Source organism: Chamaea fasciata, unplaced genomic scaffold (genome assembly GCF_029207755.1).
Source record: "Chamaea fasciata isolate MVZ Bird 193981 ecotype frontalis unplaced genomic scaffold, bChaFas1.0.hap1 SCAF_10, whole genome shotgun sequence".
Lineage (NCBI taxonomy): Eukaryota > Metazoa > Chordata > Aves > Passeriformes > Sylviidae > Chamaea > Chamaea fasciata.
In genome coordinates, this window is record NW_027094095.1 from 5,856,421 (window position 1) to 5,881,119 (window position 24,699).

At 41.7% G+C, this 24,699-nt stretch overlaps 1 protein-coding gene across 4 annotated transcripts in view; it reads left to right on the forward strand.

The window, feature by feature from the left end:
• The window catches only part of COP1 (COP1 E3 ubiquitin ligase), a 123,957-nt gene that overhangs the window by 51,338 nt on the left and 47,920 nt on the right, over positions 1-24,699 (forward strand). For all 4 annotated transcript variants that reach the window (XM_066192167.1, XM_066192164.1, XM_066192165.1 and 1 more), the window contains exons 12-15: positions 1,506-1,649; positions 9,471-9,579; positions 11,299-11,380; positions 18,232-18,348. In XM_066192167.1, coding sequence (XP_066048264.1) covers positions 1,506-1,649; positions 9,471-9,579; positions 11,299-11,380; positions 18,232-18,348 — 452 coding nt within the window. The remainder of the gene's footprint in view (positions 1-1,505; positions 1,650-9,470; positions 9,580-11,298; positions 11,381-18,231; positions 18,349-24,699) is intronic.

Genomic DNA, 24,699 nt, shown 5'->3' on the forward strand with positions numbered 1-24,699 from the left:
CTGCTTCATTGAATTATTTTATAGCAACAGACTGCATATCAACAATCTTTTCTCTCCATAGTTTAAAAATAACTTGATGATATCTCCTTTAAAAGGACTTGAAAATTCTGTTGGTGTTTAAATTTATACTCCCTTGGAAACATTGCATTGCCTTCGACTTCTCAGCTATGTTGAGTAGTGGAAAGCTCTTGCTGTTACAGCTATGGGGGCAGCCTGAAGAGCCCTATCTCTTCCTGGAATTGGTTTAATGCTGTCTAATTGTGGAAAGGTACCTTAAATACCCCTGCTCTCAGGATTTTGAATGTGAAATTAGTGTAAACTCAGTTTTCCCTGCTGCCATCAAAAATTTCCTCACTGGTTCATAAACATTCTGGATTCTTAAGGGGGGAGGGGGGGGGAGGGTGGAGGTGGGGGAAGGTGGTAGAGACAGCAGGGTTTGAAATGAATTAGTGAATGAAAGAACTCCAAAAGAGACCTCTCTAAACAGTAGATCGATTGCTTAGTCAGAAGACTTGGGGACAGCTGGTCACAGAAACCTTGTGACTGAGGGCAAATGCTGCCCCCACACCCTTTCTGGGGAGGTGTCTCATTGAGGCTGATGCCCTCAAAGGAGACAGGTGTATGTGCACCTGCCCTGCCAGAGTGCCCTGGGCTGCAGGAAAACGGAAGCTTCTGGGAAGTAGGATTACTCCCCCAGCTGCTGAATGTCTAGCAGATTTCTCTCAAGCCCTCCCAGGCTGTAAAGGTAGGAACGACATTAGCTGTTTGTAACCTGCTGCCTGCCTTTCTCTTAGATGTATTTCATGTACAACCTCAGGCTTTTCTCATTTGCAGCTTAACTTTGTTATAAGTTGACTGCTTTTACTTCCAGCTTCATTGATGTTTATTACAAGCTTGCCCTGCGGGTGAAGAAAGAAGGTGCCTCTGTTTGCACAAGCACAACCCTAAGTGGAAGTCATAGTGTGTGTTGTTTCTACAGTACTGATGGTCTGTCTTCAACCCCCTGCTGCTACCCAGGGAATTTAGAAGGTTTTTTCTATTACAAATACTGGTTTGCTCTGCATTAGCACTTAGAAGTTCCTGAAGCTGTACACAGGAGGAGTCAATGGGCAGTCATGCCATGGAATGTTAAGCACATTTCCAGGACAAGCTGTTGGCTTTGACCTTTGGGTAACATGCCATATAGTTGGTGTGGCTGAACTGAAAAACCTCCAGAGCACTGAACAAATATCCTGGCTGTGAGAGGGTGATTGTGCTACCACAAAGATGGAGGTGTGTGTGTTGGTGGGGGGTGGATTAGAGAACAATGCTTAGAGCAAGAACTCCACACTGTTGGAGTGTGTGCCAGAACGCCAACACCAGGGTGTTCTGAACTGGGTACTTTCAAGCTGCAAGTTGTGATTTTCAACTCTGCCATTTTAGGGTGTTTAGGAGGTAAAATATTCTCGTGGTAAGTATGTGGGGTGTTTATTATAGAGTTCTCAACCTATGCTTTTGTTTCTTAGTATTGAGTTTGACCGAGACTGTGACTACTTTGCCATCGCTGGAGTGACAAAGAAGATTAAAGTCTATGAGTATGGTACAGTCATTCAGGATGCGGTGGATATTCACTACCCTGAGAATGAAATGACCTGTAATTCCAAAATCAGGTAGGCATTGATTTGTATTTGAACTCAGAGTGTCTTTTTCACTTGATTGTTTATGTGTAGCAATTCTGCTGCTTTCTTGATGGGAATTGTAGGGGAAAGGAGGAATGCAGGAGCTAATGGGGATTGGGTGGCACAAGCACTCTTCCGTGTGTACTCTGAGTTCATCCAAGGTGGTAACAAAGCCCACATATCTGGAGGAGAAAAGGCAATAGGAAAGTAAACTGCTGATGTGTTCCTTGCCAATGCTGTCGGATACCTGCTCAAAGAGGTGGATACATGCTCCAGGTAAAGTCATAGCTTGTCTCAAGGTAACCTCTGTACCTAGCTCTTGGTAACAGTTACTGACTCCTTCATGCTCTCTTCTCTTCATTGACCAGATCCTTTCTGTTCTTCTGTGAGGTTGCTAGTTCTCAGGAAATGTTCCTCTCTGGCACCTTCTACCCAGGAATTTTTGTCTGTCTGAAGTAGTGTTCCGCTGGGCCTCATAATATAAAGCTGCTGAGAAAGGACATTTCTTGATTTTTTTGCTTCTCTGCTATCATTACTGTCAACCCATTTTTTTTATCCTTCTAGCTGTATTAAACCAATGAAATATAGACCACTGAAATGTTAGAACTTCAGCTGAAATAATCCAGCTAAATAACTTCAAAATCCTAATTCAAAAATTCTGTTAAAGGTCAGAAGTAAATAATACAGGCAATCATACTCATTCAGTATTATAATACAAATTTCCGGCTTCTCCGTTGAAATCATTTGTTTTTATCTGTACTCTACATTTTAAAAGCAGTAAAGCACCCACAAAAGTGCAAGTAATAATTTTATGTAACAGTCCAGCTTCCATGAAAACAAAACGTTGTGCAACAGAATTAAGAATGTTTGTAGGCTATTTTAGAGCGTAAAAGTCACGCTTTGTTTTGTAGCTGACACATTTCTAAAGATAGATCTGTCATTCCTGTGTGCTTGTGCTCATTATTCCCAGGAATTACATAACAGTATTTTATGAAGGGAAAGATGTAAATGCAGCTGACCCTGAGATTAGATTTCACAGTGGGTAAAAGCAGCCTGAGAGTGATTTGTATTGATATGCTATACTGATTATGGAGCTTGTGTTTGGCTGGGCTGGTGAAATGTTCTGCATTTTTACCTGAGTCATAGCTGGGTTTGTACCATTCAGCTTTGTTTTAGTGAAGAGAAGAGCAGAGTAATAGGAGAACCATCTAGCAGTCAATTAATACTTGTTGCCTTAATTTGAAGGGGAAAAGAAATGTGTGTTTGGTATTTCTTGGATAATTTGAAATAAATTCCAAACCTGCTGTTTCAGTTTTGACAGGGAAGCTACCCTGATGCTCCTGCCAGTTGTTAGGAAAGTTGTTAATTCCCCCTTCTCCCATAGCTGCCAGTGAGGACAGTCATATTAGGGCATTAGTGGTGTTACTCACGTCAGCTTTGTGCTCCAGCCAAGATGCTGCTTCCTTTCAAGATTTTTCTCATTCTCAAATTTCATGCATGTATAAGAAAAAAAATTCATTTTATGTATATATGACAATGCTAAATGCACTGTCCTCCAACCCTCTGCCTCAGTAGAGGAGGATCCGGTCCTCTCTCATTTTCTTGCCCTAGTTTCTCTCATTCCTTTGAAGAAATAAGTGGTGGGGGTGTTTTCCCCTATCAGCCTCCTCCAATTATATCAGGCTTCCTTTGGCATGTAGGTGCTTTTGGTTTTGACAAAATAAAGTTGGTCTGTCAGTCAAACACATCCTTGCTGTATCCATTAGCTGTGCTGCCAGTCACCGGTGCCGGGGTTTGCTGGTGCAGCATCAAGCAGCATAATAACGTGCTTTTCTGAAGTGGCATAGCTTGAGGGAGAAGTTACAGATGAAGGCTGTAATTTCATTATGGAATATTGCAGTGTGATGAAAATGTGCCCATATTGTAAATAGAAAAATCTAAAAAAGTGGAGCCTGCTCTTTGTAAAAAGCCTTAGTTTAAAGCCGGGGATCTTAATTTGGCTGAAGGTACAGCTGATTTGAGAGGCTTTACCTGGGAGTGCCCCTTCTGATATCAAAGACAAATATATTTCTGCTCTAGCAAATGGGGTGGTATTTCTCTTCCCAGCGGAGCTGCAGGGGTCTGCGTGCAGATGGGGTTTAGTAACATGTCTCTCCCGGTTAAATTGATCCTGGTTAACCTTGTTCAGAGCAATGATGCCGGAGCATAAATCATTAGCGATGATGTTGGTGACTCAGCTTTCAGAGGAGCAGAGGCTCTGATGGGCTTTTATAAAAGCAGACAGGTGACAGCATTTGTGAGGACTTGTGTCTGGCCAAAAGCAAGTCTGGCCCAGAGCAGCTGCGGGAAGGGAAGCCCGTGCCTGGGCCGGGGCTGGCGCCTGCCCAGCCCTGCTCTGCCGTGTGCCAGCTGGGTGCCTGCTGAAAGCTTGAGCTTCATGCCAGCAGTAATTGATTGTAGGCTTTCCTGGAGCAGAGCCCTGGTACCAGCTGTAGCTGAGTCTCTTCCTCTTTTCCAACCCCCTTTTTTACACCCACCTGCTTCTTAAATACATTCTTTTTTTTCATCATCCGCTAAGCCTTCTTATCCCTATTTTTAAGAACGGAGAGGAAGTCGGTGTGTCGGGTTTCTGGTAAATGTGCATCGCGTCCCCTGGGAACAACAACGGCATAAGCTTCCAGGAAAAACACAAGATGACACATAAATCCTCATAAAAATCCCATTTACAGATTCATAGCTTCAGTACAAGAAACAAATCCTGGCATTGTGTAGTAGCTATAAACAGCACCCTGTGAGCTAATTATGACTTGCTATGTCCCTAGCTATGGCAGGCACTAATCTGCAGCTCCCCCCGTGTAGGAGATGGGAAGGGACGAAGAGGAACGGCCAGCAGCAACCACAGCTCTGTTCTGATTTATTCAAGAGGCAGATTTGTTGTTTTGCCATAGGTCACAGGGGGAGAAAAATAAGGAGATCTAGCATTCAGGTAAAAAATTGGCTTTCGGCCTCGTTAATCTACAGCAGGTGATGTGTGTGTGGTTAGGTAAACATGCTTTTGAAATCCATGTTTAGTATTCTGCATGCTCACCACCGTGTGTTTGCAGCATCTGTACTTCAGTGATAGATGTTGCCACAAACCTCCAAAATCAACTGCATCTGTTTAGTCAATTGCAGTAAAGGCAAAGCATCGGTAGTCTTTCTTTTTTAGGTGGCTGCTAATATTTTACTGTTTCCATTTTTTGGTGTCAATAAATCAAATGTATGATTGCTGTATCCTAATACCACTTTATTGGGCGTATTGCTGTCAGCTTTGAAAATGGCAGCCAATTCTTGCTATTAAGTTTAAATTAAGCAAAAACTTGTCATGTGGTCTTTTTCACTGTAGATTCTTTGCAATTTAGAGTGATATGAGCTGGTTGTGTTGGATGCCTGTATTTCCAATGCAGAGGATGTTTGATGCTAAACAGATTATAAGGAAATGTGCCTTCAACTTGCATTAATTTAAGTTTTTGGAGTCACTGATTCGCTTTGCAAGAAGATGAAATTTTTCTCCAGAAGTATTTGTCTTTAACCATACTAGAGGTTTTCCTTGAATTGATTAGGAAAAAAAGGGGTTTATTTTAAAACATTCATCACAGTAATGTAATTCCATATGCCTCCAAAGTATTTTTCATGTTGTTATTCATGTGGATGCTCTTTGCAGTAGCAGATCATGCTCCTAAAAACATTTCAGTCCTAAAACTACCAGTCATCAGTTGGCTCATGGTGATAGACTGGGTCTGAAGCACTTGATGCTCAGAAGGAGATCAGACCACAGGAGTTTGTGCCTTATTAAAAAGCTTTAACTTTATTTAACTCTCACTGCCAGAGGGGTGGTTGACATTGGGTAGCTTGAGCCTGGATTTGAGATATATCAGCCATAAAAATACTATCTCATGAAAGAAAGATCAGCATAACTGACAACGCTAGCTGAGCTGGCCCACTTGTGTCTCTGAATAAAATGAAGGATGCATATGAATCTTTACAGGGTCGGGATTTCTGTGTGGCTGGATCAGATGCTGAGGTTAGGAGGGTTTTTCGGAGGTTGATGATTAGCTTTCAACTACAGTTTCTCCAGCTTAATCCCCTAGGAAGGAAAGCTATCGCAGCTTCTGATAAGATAAATCTCTGGGGTGTAACTATCACACTCTTTCTGGATTAAAGAACAAAGCAAAAACTGGGAAAAAAAATACAGCTCCTGTACTTAAAATAAAAGATAGCATCACACAATGCCTTGTAGTCCAGTGAGTTTTACATTCTCTCAGCCCTAGGTAGTTATTTTTATATCATGTCTCGGAGCCTTCATACTTCAGTTTCTCCTGGATGTGGCTGCAAAGCATCTAAACATTGTCTACACAAGCTTATTTTTATGAACTTCTAGGGGTTTGACAGTTAATCTGTTTGAGGACTGTGTAAGCTGCATTTTTTGGTTCATGTCACCTTTGACTTTCCTTCGCCCTTCTCCAGCTTGCTCCCCCATGCCTTTTTTGAGTTCGTTACTCAATTCGTTACCCATGGTAACATCTCAAGGGAACCCAAAAAAACAGATGTCTTTAAAGCTTCAACAAAATTGCCTGTGTTGGGCATGGAAGAAAGATCAGTGCTTCCCTTAAGGGGAACAGCCATGGCAGTGAGTTCTCAGCCCTCTGCAGGTCCCAGGGAAGCTTTATGGGAGAGAAACATCCCAGATCCAGGACAGCCTTCTTCCAGATTGTCACAGAAGCCAGAGGATACAACCAAAGGACTTTTTACAGAGTGACTTTTTAGAGGCTCAGAGAGCGACAGGACGCGGGGGAATGGTTTTACTGAAAGAGGAGAGATTTAGATTGCATGTTAGGAAGCTGTCTGCTCTGAGGATGGTACAACTCAGGTTGTCAGAGAAGCTGTGGCTGCCCCATCTCTGGAAGTGTCCAGAGCCAGGCTGGATGGAGCTTGGAGCAACCTGAGATAGTGGAAGGTCTCCCTGCCCATGGCAGGGGGATGGAATCAGGGGATATTTAAGGTTTCTTCCACCCCAAATCATTCTATGATTTCTATGGAAGGACAGCCCTTGCTAAAAAACTACCTGGAAAGGGAGCTCCCCTCTACCTGATTGAACCCTAAATTGCACTCCACAAAGGTTACTTTGGAGAATTTAAGTTAGAAAGAAGCTCAAGTATTGCAGCATTAAGGGAAAAGCTGTAGTTTCAGACTTTGTAAAGAGAGTTGGGTGGGGACGAGGGCAGAATTAAGACAGAGAGCTGGAACAGAGTTGATTTCGTCTTGCTATGATCCTTTAATCATATTACTTAAAAATGAAAGATTTATGGTGTGTGTGACTTAAAAGGTGTTAATTGAACCACTTAGTGTCTGCAAATCCCTAACCATTTTTCACCTGTCAGTTCCTGTTTTCCCCTCTAAGTCTATCTACAAATGCTTTCCAAATGAGTGTTAACCCCTTGTTAACACCGTCAGGCTGCAGTGGTATCTTTGCTGTGCCCGATCTAATGAACATGCTTTTGGGCACAGAAACTCTGTTTTTCTCCATCTGTACCATCAGTGAAGTGTTTTAAATCTGTCACATCTCAAACAGAACTGTTAAACTCCTGTCCTTTACATCTTTCTACCTACTCAGTAACTCTTAATTTTTATTGTCTGGGGTGATTTTTTTTTTTGGACAAGATGTGGTTATGTGATTCATCCTCTAACTACCCAAAGTGTCACAGCACATTAGCCTTCTTCTAGGACCTTCTTCACTTGCTGACATTGTCTGATGTCCTCTCAAAGCCATCCAGATAGGAGACTGCCTTCTAAAAGATGGCTCTAGATTGTATTCTCTCTGCTTGTACGTGATGGCTTCACTTACAGGTCATTTCCTTTTTTTCCTTAAGTTCCTTGAAGCCCTGACTTGAGATAATCTGGTCAGGGGAACAGGTTTGAACTGATAAAGGTGTCCTGTGGTGTGGTATCCACCTCCATTGGCAGGAGACTGCTCCCAGCCCACAGCTCAGTGTGGTGTAGCTCAAGGCCTCTGAACTGCTTTTGCTTCCCTCAGGGACTGCTCACCTGGAAACATGACTCCAGATGTCAGATCTGGTTATCTCTGGGCTGCTGCAACCTTCCCCTCATGGTCCTGATGGGCAGTGCCTGACAACTTCATTGGGAACTCAGGGAATCACTTTAAGCTTCTCAGAATAAGGCTTCTAGTAAATATAGGCTGTCAAGACCTGCTTTTCTGTATGGGTACCTAATGGAAGTAGAACTGAAATAATGATAGCTTGTTTGTGGTCAGCTCTCATGCCTACAAGGGTTAGGCATATTTAACATGTTCTCATTAATCACATACCATGGAAGAGCTGAAGCCAGGGAAATCATTGTGTGAGCTCTATCACTGCAACCATCCTCTTAGCAGCTGGTGGTTAAAAACAGTGACTTATATAGGGTAAATAAAATTTTAAGTTTCTGAATGTAAAGTTTTAAAACCAAGGAATGCTGTCAAGTTTCACCGTAGTCAGGAGCAGAATGCCAGTGCTGCTTGCTGTTGCTTAACAAGTGGAACAATAAATGTTTAACTAGCATGAGAAAGGAAAAGTATTTTTCCTCTTCTGTGTTTAGATTATTAAGGAAAACAGGATGCAAGTGTATAGTGGAACCAAGAATTTAGCAAGGTATAATACTCCGAAATCAGTATCCGTGTATCTGCGTCATATTTCAATGTGTATCTGCACTAATCAAAGCAGTACTAAGAAGTTACAGAATTGTGGACCTTTGGTTTATATTGTTGGTTAAAACTTGACCCCAAGGCTACTGTGATCTAGTTATCTGTGTCAGAGCTGCTCGAGGACCGGCATGAATGCGATCTGTCAGTTCAGCTTCTGCTGCATACATCACAGTTGATACCAACTGGTGTGCTTCTTTGCCAGATGGTCCAAAAATTGGTGAACAAGTATTACAAATTTTCTTACCTCTGTCACATTTTTTGGGAGTCAGAGTGAAGGCATAGTGCCAGAATGCTACAAGTGCAACTTGGCAGTGTTGCTGCTCCTGTTTTCGCTGCTGATGGTTAGTGTTTGCCAGTGGAATCATACTTTAGTTTTGCACAGCCCCTCAATTCAGCTTGAAATAAAAACCTCTGTGATATATTTTCCAGTTCTTGATCAGAAACATTTGCTAAAATACTCATAGCAAACAAACTGCTGTTTCCTCCTGGATAGGAAGGGGTTTTTAGCATTTACAGAAAGCTGGAAGTAGTTTCTCAGAAGTCAAACTTTCATGTGCACATAGGCACATATATAGAGCATGAGATGTGTGCTGCAGGAGAGGTTGGTTTACTGTCCATGCATCTATGCATTTTACATGTACAGCTACTGTTAGGTAAGTAGTTATCTTTATGGTATAATAATTTATGGTAATAAAAACAGTAGCATCTGTTGCTAAGAGGTTAAGGAGTCAAAGCTTAAACTCTGAGAATTTGTGTGGTATTCAAATAGCAAAAAAATCAGTGTTTGAGATAAATGCATTTTTAAAAAAATTCTAGACCCTAGCACTTCATATCAAGGGGGAGATGTCTCTTCAGCCAATAAAGTTTTGCTTTTAGTTTTTGAAATAAAGTTTGTTCTATTGCTGATAGATTTTGGTTTTTTTCCCCTAAGCTGCATGTTTCAGTGGGGTGACTTGATCAGGGTGCTGTGTGTGTTTTGCAAGGATACTTATTGTCTGATGTATTGCAAGAGTGATTTTTATGTTGTACATGATGATTTCCTGTAAGACTGACCCAGGCTTGCTCTTTTTAAGCTGTATCAGCTGGAGTAGTTACCACAAGAACCTGCTAGCCAGCAGTGACTATGAAGGCACCGTCATCCTTTGGGATGGATTCACGGGACAGAGATCCAAGGTCTACCAGGTAACGCACAACCAGTGAGCAACATTTCCTGTTGCGTGCACTGTGCTGGGAGAGCAGCATTGCGTCTGAGGCTCTGCCTCTAGTCCAGCAAAAGGCTTTTCTGTTCCACAGGATGAAATGGATGTTCCTCCTGTTTGGTAAATGCATCTCATGCACACAGCTTTATTGAGCTGTAGTCCTCCAAGGGAGGCAGCTCTGTCTTCTTGTCACAGTTATGAGGCAGTTGATGTTTTTTTGCTGCTCCTTTCGGGCAGGGAATCTGCACGGGGAGAAATGAGTTCCTGGAAGCTGTCTCACCTTTCTTGAGAAGCCTCTGTCTCTCCATACCTGTTCCACTTCAGTCTTTGTGAAAAGCCTTTTGTAAAACTCTGCAGTGGTTGCCAGCGCAGGCGCCCGTGAAGCAGAAGTGCAAAATGCAGACTTGCGTGGTGAGGCTGGGAGAGGAGAGTACAAGGCAGAACAAGGGAGTTCCTTCCCCACACGGTGTGCTCAGCTCTACTGTGAGAGCTCTGTCAGGAGAAGTTTCTGGCGTTTTGTGTCGTGTGAAACTCAAACCTTTCTATCTCATGGCTTCTGAGAAGCTCCTGATCAGAACAAGGGGGCTGGAAGAGGGCTGTTGCATTTGAGAAGAGGCTGAAAGTGCTGCAGGTTGTTGCATAGGTAACACAGTCCATTGGAACTGGTCAGTGATAATGTATGAACTACAGACTCCTTGACAGTTCAACGTAAGTTTTAGTTCCTACTTAGGCCTCTGTTTACTTTCTCATTGTTTTTTAGCCATTTTATAATGCTTGTTTTCACTAAACCTTTGCATGTCTCAATGACAGAGAAATTATACTGGACAGAATAAATCTACTCTATTTTCCTCTCAAATACATTTTGCACTTGTTTATGAGGCTGAATAATGAACCTAGAGACAACCAGCTGTTGCTTATGTTAAAACAAACTCATTTTGCTGCCTATCAGATTACTTGAATTTTTTATTTGGATTTGCATAGAGGCATTGGCATCTGCTTTGCATGTACTGAAACCCTTTAGTGACTTCATCCTCATGAGCTTTTTGTCTTGTAAGCCTGTGTGAAGGCTTTAAACAAAGGGTTTGACTGAATTTCAGATTTTATTCAGTGAAATGTTCTGCTTCCATGTGGGATGTGCCAGCATAGCAATTACAGCTCTTCTGTGTTTTGAGGAAGAGTGTGCAGTTGTTTAATAATATTTGTTTGAGTGGTAAAACAAACACCAGGAGATTTACTTAATAGCTCAACAGGAAGGTGAGGATTTCCTGGACTTACAGAGAGGAGGTATTTGAAATGGGCATCTTGTCAGTATTGGGAGATACTTAAAAGTTGCTTATTAATATTGAAAGATACAGCTACAATCTAGGATAAGTAGCAGCAAATGGTGGAACCACAGCCAGTCAAATCATGCTGCTAAATCAGGTTTTTAATGTGTATATCCTGAAATATTTTTCTTTCCAAGTAAAAATGAAATCAGTTTTAGTTTTTAAAAAAGCCATTTTAGGGTTTTCTACTTTCCTGGCATGTCTAGCATATTGATGGGTTTGGTCTGACTGGGAGACAAGATATTTTTTAAAAAACTGCTCAACATAGTAAACTTTTCTCTCCAGGTCCCTGCTAACAATTTATCCCAAACCCTGTGTGTTTTCCTTTACTGTTTTATCATATTACAACTCACTATTGTTCTTGTTTCTCTCAACAGGAGCATGAGAAAAGGTGCTGGAGTGTTGACTTTAACTTGATGGACCCTAAGCTTTTGGCCTCAGGCTCTGATGATGCCAAAGGTACTATTTTATTTCAGTCTCTGTGCAGAAGACTTAGGTTCTGTGTATTCCACGGAAAGAACAAAAATGTGCTATTTCAAGTAGCTGATTCCTCAGCTGCCTTCAGTATTGTAATTTCTGGTAATGTGAAAAGATATTACGGAACCATTTGGATCTTAGAGAAGGAGAGGCTTTATTTGGATTAAGATCTCTTGCTTCACATTTTTTTGTGTAATGTACTCTCAGCTAACATTCTCCTGAACTCCAAACAAACCAAAATGTGTTTTAACATTAGTTAAACTTGTTGAGTTAAAGCCTCAGGGCCTTTCAAAAGAACAGCATGTATTTATATTTCAAAAACGAGGCTGTCAGTAAAACAGCAGTTAAAAAATGCCTGCTGCTTTTTTACCTATAGCTTTGCATGTTAAAGACTCTGTTTCTTGGAGCTTTAAGAAGCTGGATGGTGGACTGAGCAGGAGTGCTGGGAGCAGCTCTCAGCCTTCCACACTCCAGGGTCCATTTGACAAAGCCCTTTTGGAGAGTCCTTCGGCCAAGCCCTTTACCACATGGTGGTAAAAAAATGTTCCTCTTCTAAGAAGATAGAGGAAGCTCCTAAAGAAAAGTGTAGCACTGAGCGAGATGTAGTATTCTTCATCCCTAATGAATGAGAGTTTTATCTGTAGTATGTTTACAGTATCAAATCAGGGTAATTTAACAGCAAGAGCTTAAAAGTTCCTTTCCTAATCAGTGGGGATCACTTCTCCCAGGTGGGCTGATAGAGCTCTGGACAGAGCTCTTCATGATTTACTTTGAAACGATAAATTATTTTTTCGTAAGTGCTATACTTTGTAAGCTGCTCCCCCCCCTTCCAAAATGCTTTTAAATGCTGTTCCAAAAGAATTTAATGTTCCTCAGTTGCATCTGGCAATCACGGAATCATAGAATTGTTTGGGTTGGGAGGCACTTTAAAGTTCTTTTTTTTTCCAGCCCTTGCCATGGGCAGGGACACCTTCCACAATCCCAGGCTGTTCCAAGCCCCCTCCAGCCTGCCCTTGGACACTTCCAAGGATCCAGGGGCAGCCACAGCTTCTCTGGGCACCCTGTGCCAGGGCCTCTTCACCCTCACAGGGTGAGAATTACTTCTCAGTATCCCATCTCACCCTGCCTTCTGGCAGTATGAAGCCACTCCCCTTGTCCTGTCACTACCGTTCCCAAAGCTGGTAATTCCATTTACAAAACTTCAATGATTATTTTATATTTAAGGTGAGTTTAAAATGTTTTCACTATATTGCCCCTTCCTTTTCTGGTGGGAGACAGGTGTGTTTTCTATGTACTTAAATGCAGCAGGAGTGTATATTCACCTTGTAAGTTAACAGCCTCTTCATCAGTGCTCCCAGCTCTGGCCATGCATATAAAAAGCTGATCTGCCAGGTAGATCTGCATTTATTAGCATGGTAACGAGGTGTCCAGTTTTGCAAAACCCAGCTGCAAGCAGAGCTTCTGTCTTCAGTTTAACAGTTCACTTCTTCAGTAATTGTCTCTAAAAGTGTCCTGTTTACTTAGAAATTATTGTAGTAAAGCCTGCAGATCCACATAAGCTGCATTTCAATTCACCAAGGTCTTTTGAAGGTGTCGTGGGGTTTTGGTGGATAAAACTGGGCTGGAACATTTTATCCTTCATTTTTACCATGACTTGCGTGTGGTTTGCATGTATAAAGAGCCCTTTAGAGACAAATGGAGTCTCAGCAAGCATTTTACAAGTTTTTGAGGTACACAGCAACAGCATCAAAATGTCCTCATTAATGTTGTAGTGTCCATCTTCCATTTGGGTGATACAATGAAAGGATTAAATGTCAGGCAACAGTAACACTCATGATAAGTGTCATAATTCAAACCTGCCTAACTTAAAACTTTGTCCTTCTGCTTATGTTTGTGACTGATTGAGTTCTGGTCAGTTTTAATACACATTAATATATGTCTGACCAGGCAGAGTGTCTGGCAGGAAAGATCTTTTATCTACTCTTCCTGTCCTCTTTTATTTCTCTGCTTCTTTGAGGCCACACTGGGCTTTCCAGACCTAATATCATCATTCTTCCCCACAAAGCACAAGTATCACATTTCCCTGTCAAGTGATCAGGACAAGCCAGCAAAAAAAAGGGACAGCTTTGCCAGTTCTTTCTGCTTGCTTGTGTATCTGCCTGTCTCTCCTCCGTCTTTTCAAGTCAGAAGCTAAGTCTGAAAGCAGGCATGTGTTGGGGAAGGTGCTTATAAATGAAAAATCTAGTGCTTTTCAGCTCTCTCTGCCTCAGAGAGGGGACAGACTGCAAAGGGGATGCTAACAGAGTGCTATTAGGCAGAAAATTATTCTCCTGTAATTAGAAGCAGCATCCTTGGGCCCCAGGTTCCTGCAGTTTCTGTCTTGTTAGATGAAGATAATCCAGAATATGCCTATCTGTGGAAGATCTTCCTGCTTTCATGGCAGATAATGACAGCATAAAAGCATTATTGTACTTAGAGTAACTACTGTGTGTACAAACCCTTCATTTTTATCTACAGTTGTTCTGCCCTCTCCTTTTCAAGGGGCAGAGGTACTTGTGTATGTCTATAGGAACCCAAAGGTATACTCTAACTAGACAGCAGTGAGCAAAATTGGTGTTTACTTGTTCTACAAGCAGCTAGGGGAGTAGGCACAGTCCTAATTTAAATTCTTTTATGCACTTCATAATGGCAGGAGCTGTGATACTCATGTAAGTAGGAAAGGGTGAATTTCTGCCCTTGGAGAAGATGAATTTTTCGAAGGCGAAATGATGCCATCAAAGTACCAGGACAGGCCTGGAGCTGATACACTTAGCTCATGACTTACAGCTACCTGTTCTGCATTAGGGGTGTAGTTTTATGGCCAGGGTAAAGTTGGCAGATGAGGGAGAGTGAAATATTTTGTGACGCTCTGCGGGTAGAATTTGTCTTCACTGGGATAGACACCTTTTTTGGGGTGGTCAGATGTTTCTCTCTTCTGGCTTTGTTTTTGAAGCTCTCTGAAGCTCAAGAAGATAGAGCACTGATAAATTCAACTGAAGAAAGAGTCCTGGTTTTACATCTGTAGTTCCTTCATTATTCCTGGCTCAAAACTGAGAGGTAGGATAGCACAGGAGCACTTGAGAGCTCTGAGTTTGTAGCAATAGTTACTTTTCATTGTCTTGTGGCAGGGAGGAATGCAAGCATCTGTCTCATTACATGAAAGTAATTTCCGTGTTGCATTAGTAAACGAGACTCCGGTACTAGTCCTGCAGCTGTTTTGTTTTGTTTTGTTTTGTTTTGTTTTTTTGTTGTTTTTTTTTTTTAATAGTGCCCCTTAATTCAGCAGGGCAACACAGGTATGCAGAGTTGGCTTCATTGAAAAAAAAAGCCTTCTACAGAGGGGGAATGGCCTGAGAACTGCAGCTCAGAGTCTGTTCCTCCAGCTTCCTCAGGATTGTCTGGGACTTTGTTTTCATTGATACTTCATTCGCTCAGCTTCTGTTGACTTGAGGTGTAGGTATTTATTGCTCTCAAAATATCAAGTTGAACCTTCAGTTTGGTCATTTTTCTGGCTAAAAATTTCAGTAATTTTCTGGAGATCTGTGGGGTTGTTGGATTCATTTGGTGGGAGTGCCTTGAAAAGGTCAAGATGCTGTTGATAGTTACATCACTGACAATCAAGTCTGTGTCTTATGCAAGGAGTATCCTGCAGTCACTGCCTGCTGATGGTCATCAGTTCACACCACCTTCGTGAACCCACTGCATAAGGCAGTGGATCCAAAATTTTGCCTAGCAGGACAATTCAGCAGCTTTCTCCTTTCTTAGAGATTCTGCTAATGTCTGCAAATGAATTTTCTGGTAGCGAGGTTCTATTCCTGGCTTAGAGCTTTTCCAGAGTAGCAGCAGGCTCTTCGTCACATGAGCAGATAAGAATTCACAAGTGACAGGCTGGATGAAGCATCCTTACTCTGTGTACCAACTGTGAACATCAACACCTTCAGCTATTGTAGTACAGGCTCCTGCCTCTTTTAGTCAGTGTTTAGACACAGAACTGATGCATGAAGAATTAATTTATAAACTTACACATTTGGTGAAAAGCTCCAACAAAAAAAAAAAAATCTTGAAAAGACCTCAACATTTTAAACTGAAGAAAACTATTCTGGAGGTGTCTTTTTAATACTTTGGTGAGGGGTAGGTATTTGGCCACATAAAGATGTCTCTCAGCAGTTGCAAAATGAGAGAAAATATGCTTTGAGAACATGTGTTTCAGAAATAGTCAATCTCAGATGGTTGCTTGTCTCATCAACACGATCCTAGATGTTACCAAGACATCTGTGTTGTATAATTACTGCCTCGACCTCAGCAAAAACGATGAAAGCTACAGCAAATAAACTCTACCCTTATGAATTATGCTTTATTAACCTGTCAGTTCTTTTTAAAAAATAATGGGCAGTTCTAGGTGAAACTTGACATGTTTCATTATGTGTTGTTATATGTCCCATCTATCCTTTTTATGGTACTGACTAAGATATAATTGGAGCCCAGCGTATCTCACAGCAGTTAGATCACAGAAATTGCAGGCTCTAATCTGTGCCTGTCAGTTGTAACGAATATTATGATGACTTTGAGCACATGGGTTGTCTCTTCACCAGATTAAATGGCTCAGCTTATGACCTGCAAGCTTGAAAGAAAAAAGGAGCCAAGCTGAAATTGAGTCCTCAATTAGCTTTTGCTACAAAGCTGGGACCAGATGGCCATTTGTTTGTTTGTTTGGGGGGGGGGGGGTCAAGGAGAGACTTGGCTGCTTTGGATGCAGCTTTAAATACCTGAGTGGAAAGCTTCAAAAAAACCCTGTGTTGTTTTAATAGTAGATTTCAGCAGAGTATTCCTCTGAACTTGAGATCATGTACCCACCCCACACTCCTCAAGTTGAAGTGATGTCTGCTGACACTGTCCTCTCATGAACGTGTTTTATTTGCTTATCTCATTCATAAACCTGATGGCCTTTACTGCCACCAGAACTTAGACTGCTCATCTCTTGGTGTCTGTGCATTTAAGCAAAATGTAAATATTTTCGTTTTGCAAAATTCTTCCCTGTTCCTGTTTTGCTCAGCCCACAAGTGCAGAACATGGTGGAGAAGCTTTATCATCCAGTCTTGCCTGGGAGAAGAGAGTTTCTTAAGCCACGCTTGCAAAGTTTTTGTTGCATTTACAAGTGTAGCCAGGTGTTTAAGGTGAATATAATAGCTCTGATCAATGACAATGGATTTATTTTTAAAAACCAACCTCAGGCTGGGTGCTGTTTTCATTGAATTTTACAAAATACTTCTGAGCAAACAGAGTATGCCACTGGGGTTTGTATTTCTGCTGGTGTCTGTGTGTGCTGCTTTCTGATGGTTCCAGGCAGCTGCCAGATACCCACACAGTGCTGTATTTACAATGATTCCTTGGTGTGCTCTGAGCAGTGCTGTTTCCTCCATCCTTGTATGGTCAGAAGCAGCCCGATCTTGTTGCTTTCATTGCTTGCCATACTACTAAAAAGTGCACTAGAACCAACCTGCCAGTATTCCTCCTTTTCCTTTGTCGTCTTCTAAAATAGCCTTAGATAATCCACATGAAAACCTTGCTTTCCCCTCAAAGCCCCTGGGAGATGCTGACCAAGAGGTGACACAGAGGAGCCCTCAGAGGGTGGGGGACACACCGTAAGACTGTTGATCTCATGTATTGATCACAGTGGGTCGCAAGATTGCTGTTGTTTTGCCATTTTGGCTCACTTCACCTCACAAGTGATGTTTCAGTAAGAAGACTGGAGGACCTGTTGGCCACAGATCTGGAGAAGCCCATGCAGCTCAGGGGAACTCTTGAGGGGATTAACCCTTCATTTAGCAACTGCATGTTCAACATTGCTTCCAGCTTGCTCTGCTTCCAGCTCCAGATTGTGATACTCAAGCACAGCTTGATCCACTCCTCAAGAAAAGAGGGGAGAATGTTTAAGTCTTTTCTGCCTTCTAGGCATCAATGGGGCTTGATGCCAATCTGCTGCTCCTTTATCTGGGCCAAAGCCAGTGTGTTGTTTAGCTTTTAATAATAAGATTAACTATGTGAGGAGCACCTGGCACTCTTCATCTTGAGGTTAAATGGTGCTTGAAGTGTTTCTGGCAGGTGGGGAAGGCTGTATTTTGAAAAGCCCTGGTGTTTATTGTTGGTCATTCTCTAAAGCACTGGAGTGCTTGGGGGAAGAGCTCCTTCTAGCATGTAGTTTAATCATTGTTCATGTGGTACTCCCATAGAACAGTAAAGTTTTTGTACCAAGGGATTATTGCATCATAGGAAGCCAGCATACTGATTTCCCTCCTGTCTGTGCCAGCTTCTCAAGAATAAAACAAGTTGTTCTCTCTCACTGTGCATACAGTTTGGTGTATTTATTCTGTGCAAAGCAGTTTTGCTGTGGAGCATGGAGTTCTTGCATCCCAGCACAGGGACAAGGGGCAAAAAAAGGATGCAAGCCTCCCTGTCCTTGGTTGTATGAATCTGCACTGCAGTAACCTTAAGCACTGAGAATATAGCACGTGGTTAGTCGCCTGCTCTGCTGGTCTCAGATGTGTGGGATCGGCACTTTTGGCATCTCCTGTTTGTATAGAGGTGAGCAGGGTATTTATTTACAATGTGGACTTGAGAATATTCTCAAACTTACCAACCACCAGTGAGAACTGACCCTTTACACTTACTAACATCTTAGCAACTGAGGCTTTCTAGAATCTTACTCATGAAATAACTAGGTTTTAGGCCTTTCAGGTGAAGTTCATGTTTTTGTTGTTTTTTGTTTATTCATGTCTCTCTTTCCCTTTCTCTAGTGAAACTGTGGTCTACCAACTTGGACAACTCAGTTGCAAGCATTGAGGCCAAGGCTAACGTGTGTTGTGTCAAATTCAGCCCATCTTCTAGGTATCACCTAGCTTTTGGGTGTGCAGGTAGGTAAAAGGAACTTGGGGCAAAGGGATATTGTTTCTTTCTTCCTTTATTCCTTACTCCCCTCAAAGATGTGAGGTTGGCTGCTGTGCCTATGACTGAAGTGTCTCTACAGTTCAAATGTCTCTGAGTAAAACTTTCTCAAGTGTCACAGCGATGTGTCAGTGTCATCCTCCAGCCTGACTTTCTCATTTGGGTGTCTCTATCAGAGAGAAGGCAGGAAAGGAACTGGCCCTGTGTGTTTATTGGGATCACTAAGGCAACCAGGCAGAGCTCAGCTGTGGGAGTCTCAATGTGTTAACATGATGAGAGCTGCTCTTTCTGATTTATAATATTGTTCTATAAATACTACAAAGCCATACTGGGGGTTTTAACTGGTTTTACCTGAAGCGTGCTGTAAAGCTGTGGCTGTGCATGTTCCCGTAGCTCCAACTACAATCCCTGTGGGTGGGCTTATGTTTTCCTAGGCTGGGCAAAGACGGCTGTTAAGGTTTTTATTTTTTTGGAATAGTCAGTGGGGAAGGCACAATGAGCCTTTTATTCACTTAGATTAAATGGTTCTTGGTGATAACACAAAGATGTGAGAGCAGAGCCAGGTGTCTCTTTGGGAGGAGGCTGTATTGTTCTATGCATGCAGTAACTAAAACTCAGAGTTGCCTATAAATGTTTAACCTACTCCGCATTTTCTTTCTCCTTGGGGAGTTTTAATGCACTTGTAACTAGTTGTTCTGACAACATTTGTTCTCTCTGGACTCTAGGAGATGTGTTGATTGTTCTTGCAACAACTGGCTTGCCATTTCATTCAGGTGTTCTCATTTCCAGGCTGGTTCTACTTTGGGTGTAACTCGTAGGAAGCAAAAAATAAACTTGCATTTTGAATCCAAAAATGGATTCAAGCTGGAGTGTAAAATATTGACTTGCTCGACAGGCATCTCTCTGAAGTTTAGTGAATTACATGTAAAGATAGTGGAATGACAATACCTACCAGCAGCATTTGAATGAGGGGGACTATCTGGGAAGGTCTCTAGGGAAAGATGAGAGCACAAGCTCCAAATGGATCAGCCACTGATTGGAATATACCTGTAAAACCACCATGAAACAATTCTTCTTGATAAATAGCTAACTGGGAATCCTTGCCACCAAGGAAAGGCAAAGAGGGGATAAGACACAGGTAAATTGAGGAAGGCTTGTGGAGCTGGAGGCCATGTGGGGTAGGAGCAGGTGGGAGTGTCTCTATCCCCACGCCCAGGTCCAACATACTGTGTTTGTCTTCAGCAGGTGTGTTGTGGAAGAACCATTAGAAAGCCCTAAAAGTTTTGTGGAGGTTTTAAAGGACTGCATGTGTGTTTCTATGATTTAAAGGATGCTGAGGGGTGAAATGGTATTTATACTGAAAGAAATGTTTACATCTGCTTGATGTTTGGTAATTGAATCTCTAAATAAAAATTAAAATGGATATTTGATTGATATTATGGTTGCTGAAACAATTACGTAGGGTAATTGAACTGATGGAAATTGCTTCCCACAGCGGAATTCTAATTGAACTTTCAGCCATAAACACATGTGGGAAAAACGGCATATTAAAAGACATACTGGAATCTTGGAAGACATTATTTCTCAACTCCTAAAACATAATCAGAGCAAAGAAATGGGTTAATGTCTCCTTTCATACTCCATATAGTAAAACAGTCAAGTTTAATGTGTTATGATGGAGACAAAGGTTTTTCTTCTCCATCAGCTTCAGCTAGTCTTGCTTAATAATTTCATTTAGTTTGTGGAAAAAAGAACATAACTTTCAAATAGCGTGAGTTGTCACATAGGCTATAAAATTTAAGAGTCAAAGCTGACTTCCTTAAGTAGTACTAAAAAAAAAAAAGCAGGGAACTGGGCACACTGGCTTGACCACTCCTGTTTGCCCTCAGTAGGAATAAAAATGAGCAGTCCACAACACTGAACATTAATTCAGTGACCAGTGTAGTGAGCAGTTTTAGAAAGCTGTCTTAGCCCTGCCTTGGCTTGCTCACATGCTAAGAGGATTTTCACATTTTGAAAACTGTTTCAATTACTTATTCAGTGATTTATTCAAGGATAGAAGAGTGAAGATTTCCAAGTATTTCGTGCCTCACACAGTCTCGTATTGTCTCGTATATATTTAAACAGAAGTGCTGTTTCTATATATGCTCTCTTTTTTATGTACTGATTTGATGGAGCTTAATGCTATATATGTGTCTGTATTTTTGTGTATATATCTATGGTTTAAGACTTGATAAAGTAAGCAATTCATAAAATGGTTAGGGAGGAAGTATTGGTACTTAATATTTGAGATGTAAAAGGAAGTAAATTGATTTGCTATACTATTAATAAATTACATACATATTTCAGCTCCCTTTTTCTGTGTGCAGAATAGCTGAAAGCCAGCATAACTTCTTTGAGCAATGTAATTTTGACTGGAAGTATAAATTTTTTCAGGGTTAACATTTTTATTTTCTTTTAAGGTTTTCTCTTAACTATCCATAAAGCTGGAGCATCTTTTCATAAGGTCACATTCTTTTGCACCTTGCTAAGGAAAGCTCCTCTCTGCCTTTGACAAATGCATCTTGCCCCCTTTCATCCATCTGTTCAGAATGCCTCCTTGAAGTGGGTTTTCCTAATGAAATGCTTCAGCTAGATCGGCATCTCTGTGCTGGTTCCTCCCTTGCCTTCACCACAGAAACAGGATGACCATCTTAAGGTCCTTTCCACCGTGTCCCCATCTCACATTTCTTGTCACTTGTTGGTGGTATTTTGGCTGTTGGCCCACACAGCCCATGATGCTACATTGTGCACAGGTGAAGGGTGGAGAGGTGCCTTTCTGCCTTCTCCAGTTTTGAAACTCCCTTTTACAAAGAATTTTAAGGAAGATGCCAAAGTCCCTTAGAGACCTACCAACACATGGCATGAATTACATGAGCTGAGGCAGCACACGGTTCACAGCCTGACTTTGCTTCTCATCTAAAGGCTTCAGGGCTCTGTAGGGAATCTTTAACCAGAAATCTGGGTTTAATAAAACCAGTTCCACCTGCACCCAGTTTACATGCTGCATGGCCAAATAAAAGGAGGGAATTGAAGGACGTTAGGGATGGATTTTGAGGCAAAGTCAGGCTGTGAACCCTGTGGCACAGTGAGTGCAATGGAGGGGTTCTGTCAGGGGATTTGCTGTGATGCGTAGTAATGCACTCCCACACCCAAGTAAATGATTCTATATAAGGAAAGGAGTTTCAGTTTACCTCTAAACAAGTATGGGAGTTAAACTAGAATTTTCTATAGCTTTCTCATTGAAATTAGCCCAATGCCAGCACAGGAGCACTGATTAGGCTTTAGAAATGTACCTCAAAGCCTGTTGCTGATTTCATTGGGCAAAGTGCCAAATAGCCCACCTAGGCCATCCGGTACTGAAAAGACTGCACAAAGGAGCTCAAGTGCTTTTTTGGACTGCCTTAGCCAGTGTAAGAGTGTTCTCTGCACTGTGTTTGACTTACATTTTCTTTTGTTCTATAATGTTTGTTATTTTTATCGTTATTGAAACCTTTTATTTTACAAAGCAAGGTGGAGAGAAGTTGTCTCGCTATTATTAAGCCGCCCTAAGAAGTTGCAAGATACCCTCAAAAACTGATACATTTACACCGGGCTCATAACTCTCTGGCCAGGCGTTAAACTGTATCATTGATGTTTTGATTTAAGCCTAGCCTTAAAAAACTCTTCAAAAGTGTTGTTAGACTCTGTATCTCCATATGGAGTGCTCTTCTTTAGTAGAGAGCACCGAGTTGGCTTCAGATGCTATAGGAGACCAAGCTTTAGATGCCACTATAAAAGCAAATCCCAGGATTAGCATCTAATATGGATGATATGGATGTTTCTTTTCTGGACTCTTCCCTCTGAGGCTTTTAGATGACCAAGAAAATTATTTGGGGTAGCTTAAGACAGAACAAATGAGCAATAAACCAGAAACAGCCTATAGAAGAGAGAAATGGATATTGTTTTGAGAAGCAATTCACTTAAAATCATGCACTTCAGGTGAGAGGAAAGCTCGTATGTCTAGCTGCAGCCTGATAAAATCAGTTGCAGTGGAGAGGGCACATAAAAAAGAAAACACCCCTTTTGTCTGTTTCTTTAATAAAATATTCTATTTGCATGCTTACTGAGTTGAAACATTGTCCAGTATAAGCTGTAATCGCTGCCAAATACAAAATCAGCTCATTCTGTGGTCTTTTCCTCTTTTTGAAAACAGATAGGGTTTTAGCCTGAAATTAGCTATATAAATCATGGCTGAAGTCATTATTGTTCTGCCTCAGCAATAGCACTGATGTCCTTAACCCATATATTTTCTAGCAGTGCTGTTTCCCTACTTTAAAAAGAAAACTAAAGGCTGGAAATGCATCATGCACTTTACAGCTGGAATGTCCAAGTCGTGCAGTCTGGGTGAGATCAGACTGTCTGCTAACTCCAGTGAGCTCAGTGTAGCTATTGATAGTAAGAATGTTTTATTCCCAGCATGCTGTATTAGTGTCAGCAGTTACCACTTTATTTCCCATATATTATGCAGAGATTTTGTAAGAATTCAGAAATCTGAAGTTTCTGTGACATCAGATGCATCATCTCCTCTAACACTGTATTTTTTCCCTGTAGGACCCACAAATCTAGCAGGTTGGATTGAGGGCTGAGAGAAGGTTTCTCAGGGCTGCAGAGATGCAGGACAGAGACTGTCTCCTCTCCTGGAGCTTCGCAAAATAAGTGCAAGCAGCAGAGAAATACATATGGACAGGGGGTAGGATAGCAGCCGAACAGCTGCAACATGGTCAGAGCTTGAGGTTCTGCTGCATTAATTTTAGCTTTTATTGGTCTCTAAAACAGCTTTGCTATGTTGTCACAAACTCTTGATAGTGTCAGTTCAGGTGAAGTGACCACGGCAAGGAAGAACTGGGGTGGTGCTGGTTGATGCTGATCTTACTACTTAGAGCAACAGAGTTTGAGACTACGTGCATTGGAGATGCCATATTCCCTCCTAAACATCCCAGATTTTGCTTTTCCATCTCTTCCTTCACACTACCAATTGCATGGCCAAAACTGAATTGCCTTTTTTCTGGACTAGGTTATTCTGTGATCCACTGAGCACCAGTCGAGTGCCAGACAGGCTTTTGGCAGCCTGTATAAATGCCAGTATTGACTAACAAGGGGCAAACCCTCAGTGAACATGAGGTCTGCTCTTAATGCTGAGGTTCTCCTCTCTTACTGGTTCTCTCTTCCTTATTCCCTTCCCCACTTTCTGCTTTTCCTTCGAAGGGGATTTTGCCCTTCCCCAGCACCGTTTCCAAGCTGTTTAAAGATGTTTCCTGTGCACCATCTTTAGCATTACACAATGGTGGTGTATTCTGGTTTTGAATGGTGCTACCTTTCTTTGCTCATTGAATGGTCACAAAACTAATTTAATACTGTGGATCAGTGTCAGCATTATGAAGGGCTCCTGTTGTTGTGTCAACAGCTTTGTTTTCATTTGCAGCTATTTACCCACCCCTGAAGGTCTCTGCATCACCCTGATGCACTTACAGTTCAGGGTCAAAAGTGGCTTTTTTATCATCATCGTTCCATTTTGCTAATACACCTGGTGTCTAAGTGGGGCCACTTTGGAGACTATCCTTGCCAGTGAAATATTGATTTTCCTGCTGCAGTAACTGGAGCAGTGATTTCTCTTTTCCAAACATCTCCCTGTAGACTTAGCCTTGCACGCTGTCTCAGATCTGGGTGACTTGCCTGGCTTGTCACTCAGCTCAGAGGAATGATGGGATATTAATGACCGAGAAGGTAGCGTGCCTCTTTGGAAGCGATTAATGTTTTCCAGCTGAGAGCAAGGTCTTACTTTAATAGATTCTCATGGCTGAGTAGTGTGTTCTGTTGAAAGCCTGCAGTGACTCAGAAAGGATCTATTTGTGTGAATATATGACATGTTTTGGGTGGAGTTAGGCAGCTTCCTTGGGCTTGAGCTACAAGATTACCTTCAGCGTATGAATTGAGCTCAGTGTTTAAAGGCACAGGCAAAGATTAGGCATTTCTTTCAAACCTGTGAAAAAACTTCACAGCAGTGAGTGCTCAGAATTCAACCTTGATGAAAGCAAAGTGGCATGCAGCAGTTCAGGGCTTGCCCATTACTTGGATAGGACTTTACCTGCAGTGTTTCTTTTCATTTTGTGGGTAATTAATAATCTTCCTCTAGTCCGTGATCTCTGAGGCTGTTGGCAAGAGAATTAGGGGTCAAAGTCTGTGTTTTGGGAGTGCACATTTGTCACCTTTAATTCAAACTGATTGCAGAATTCACTGCA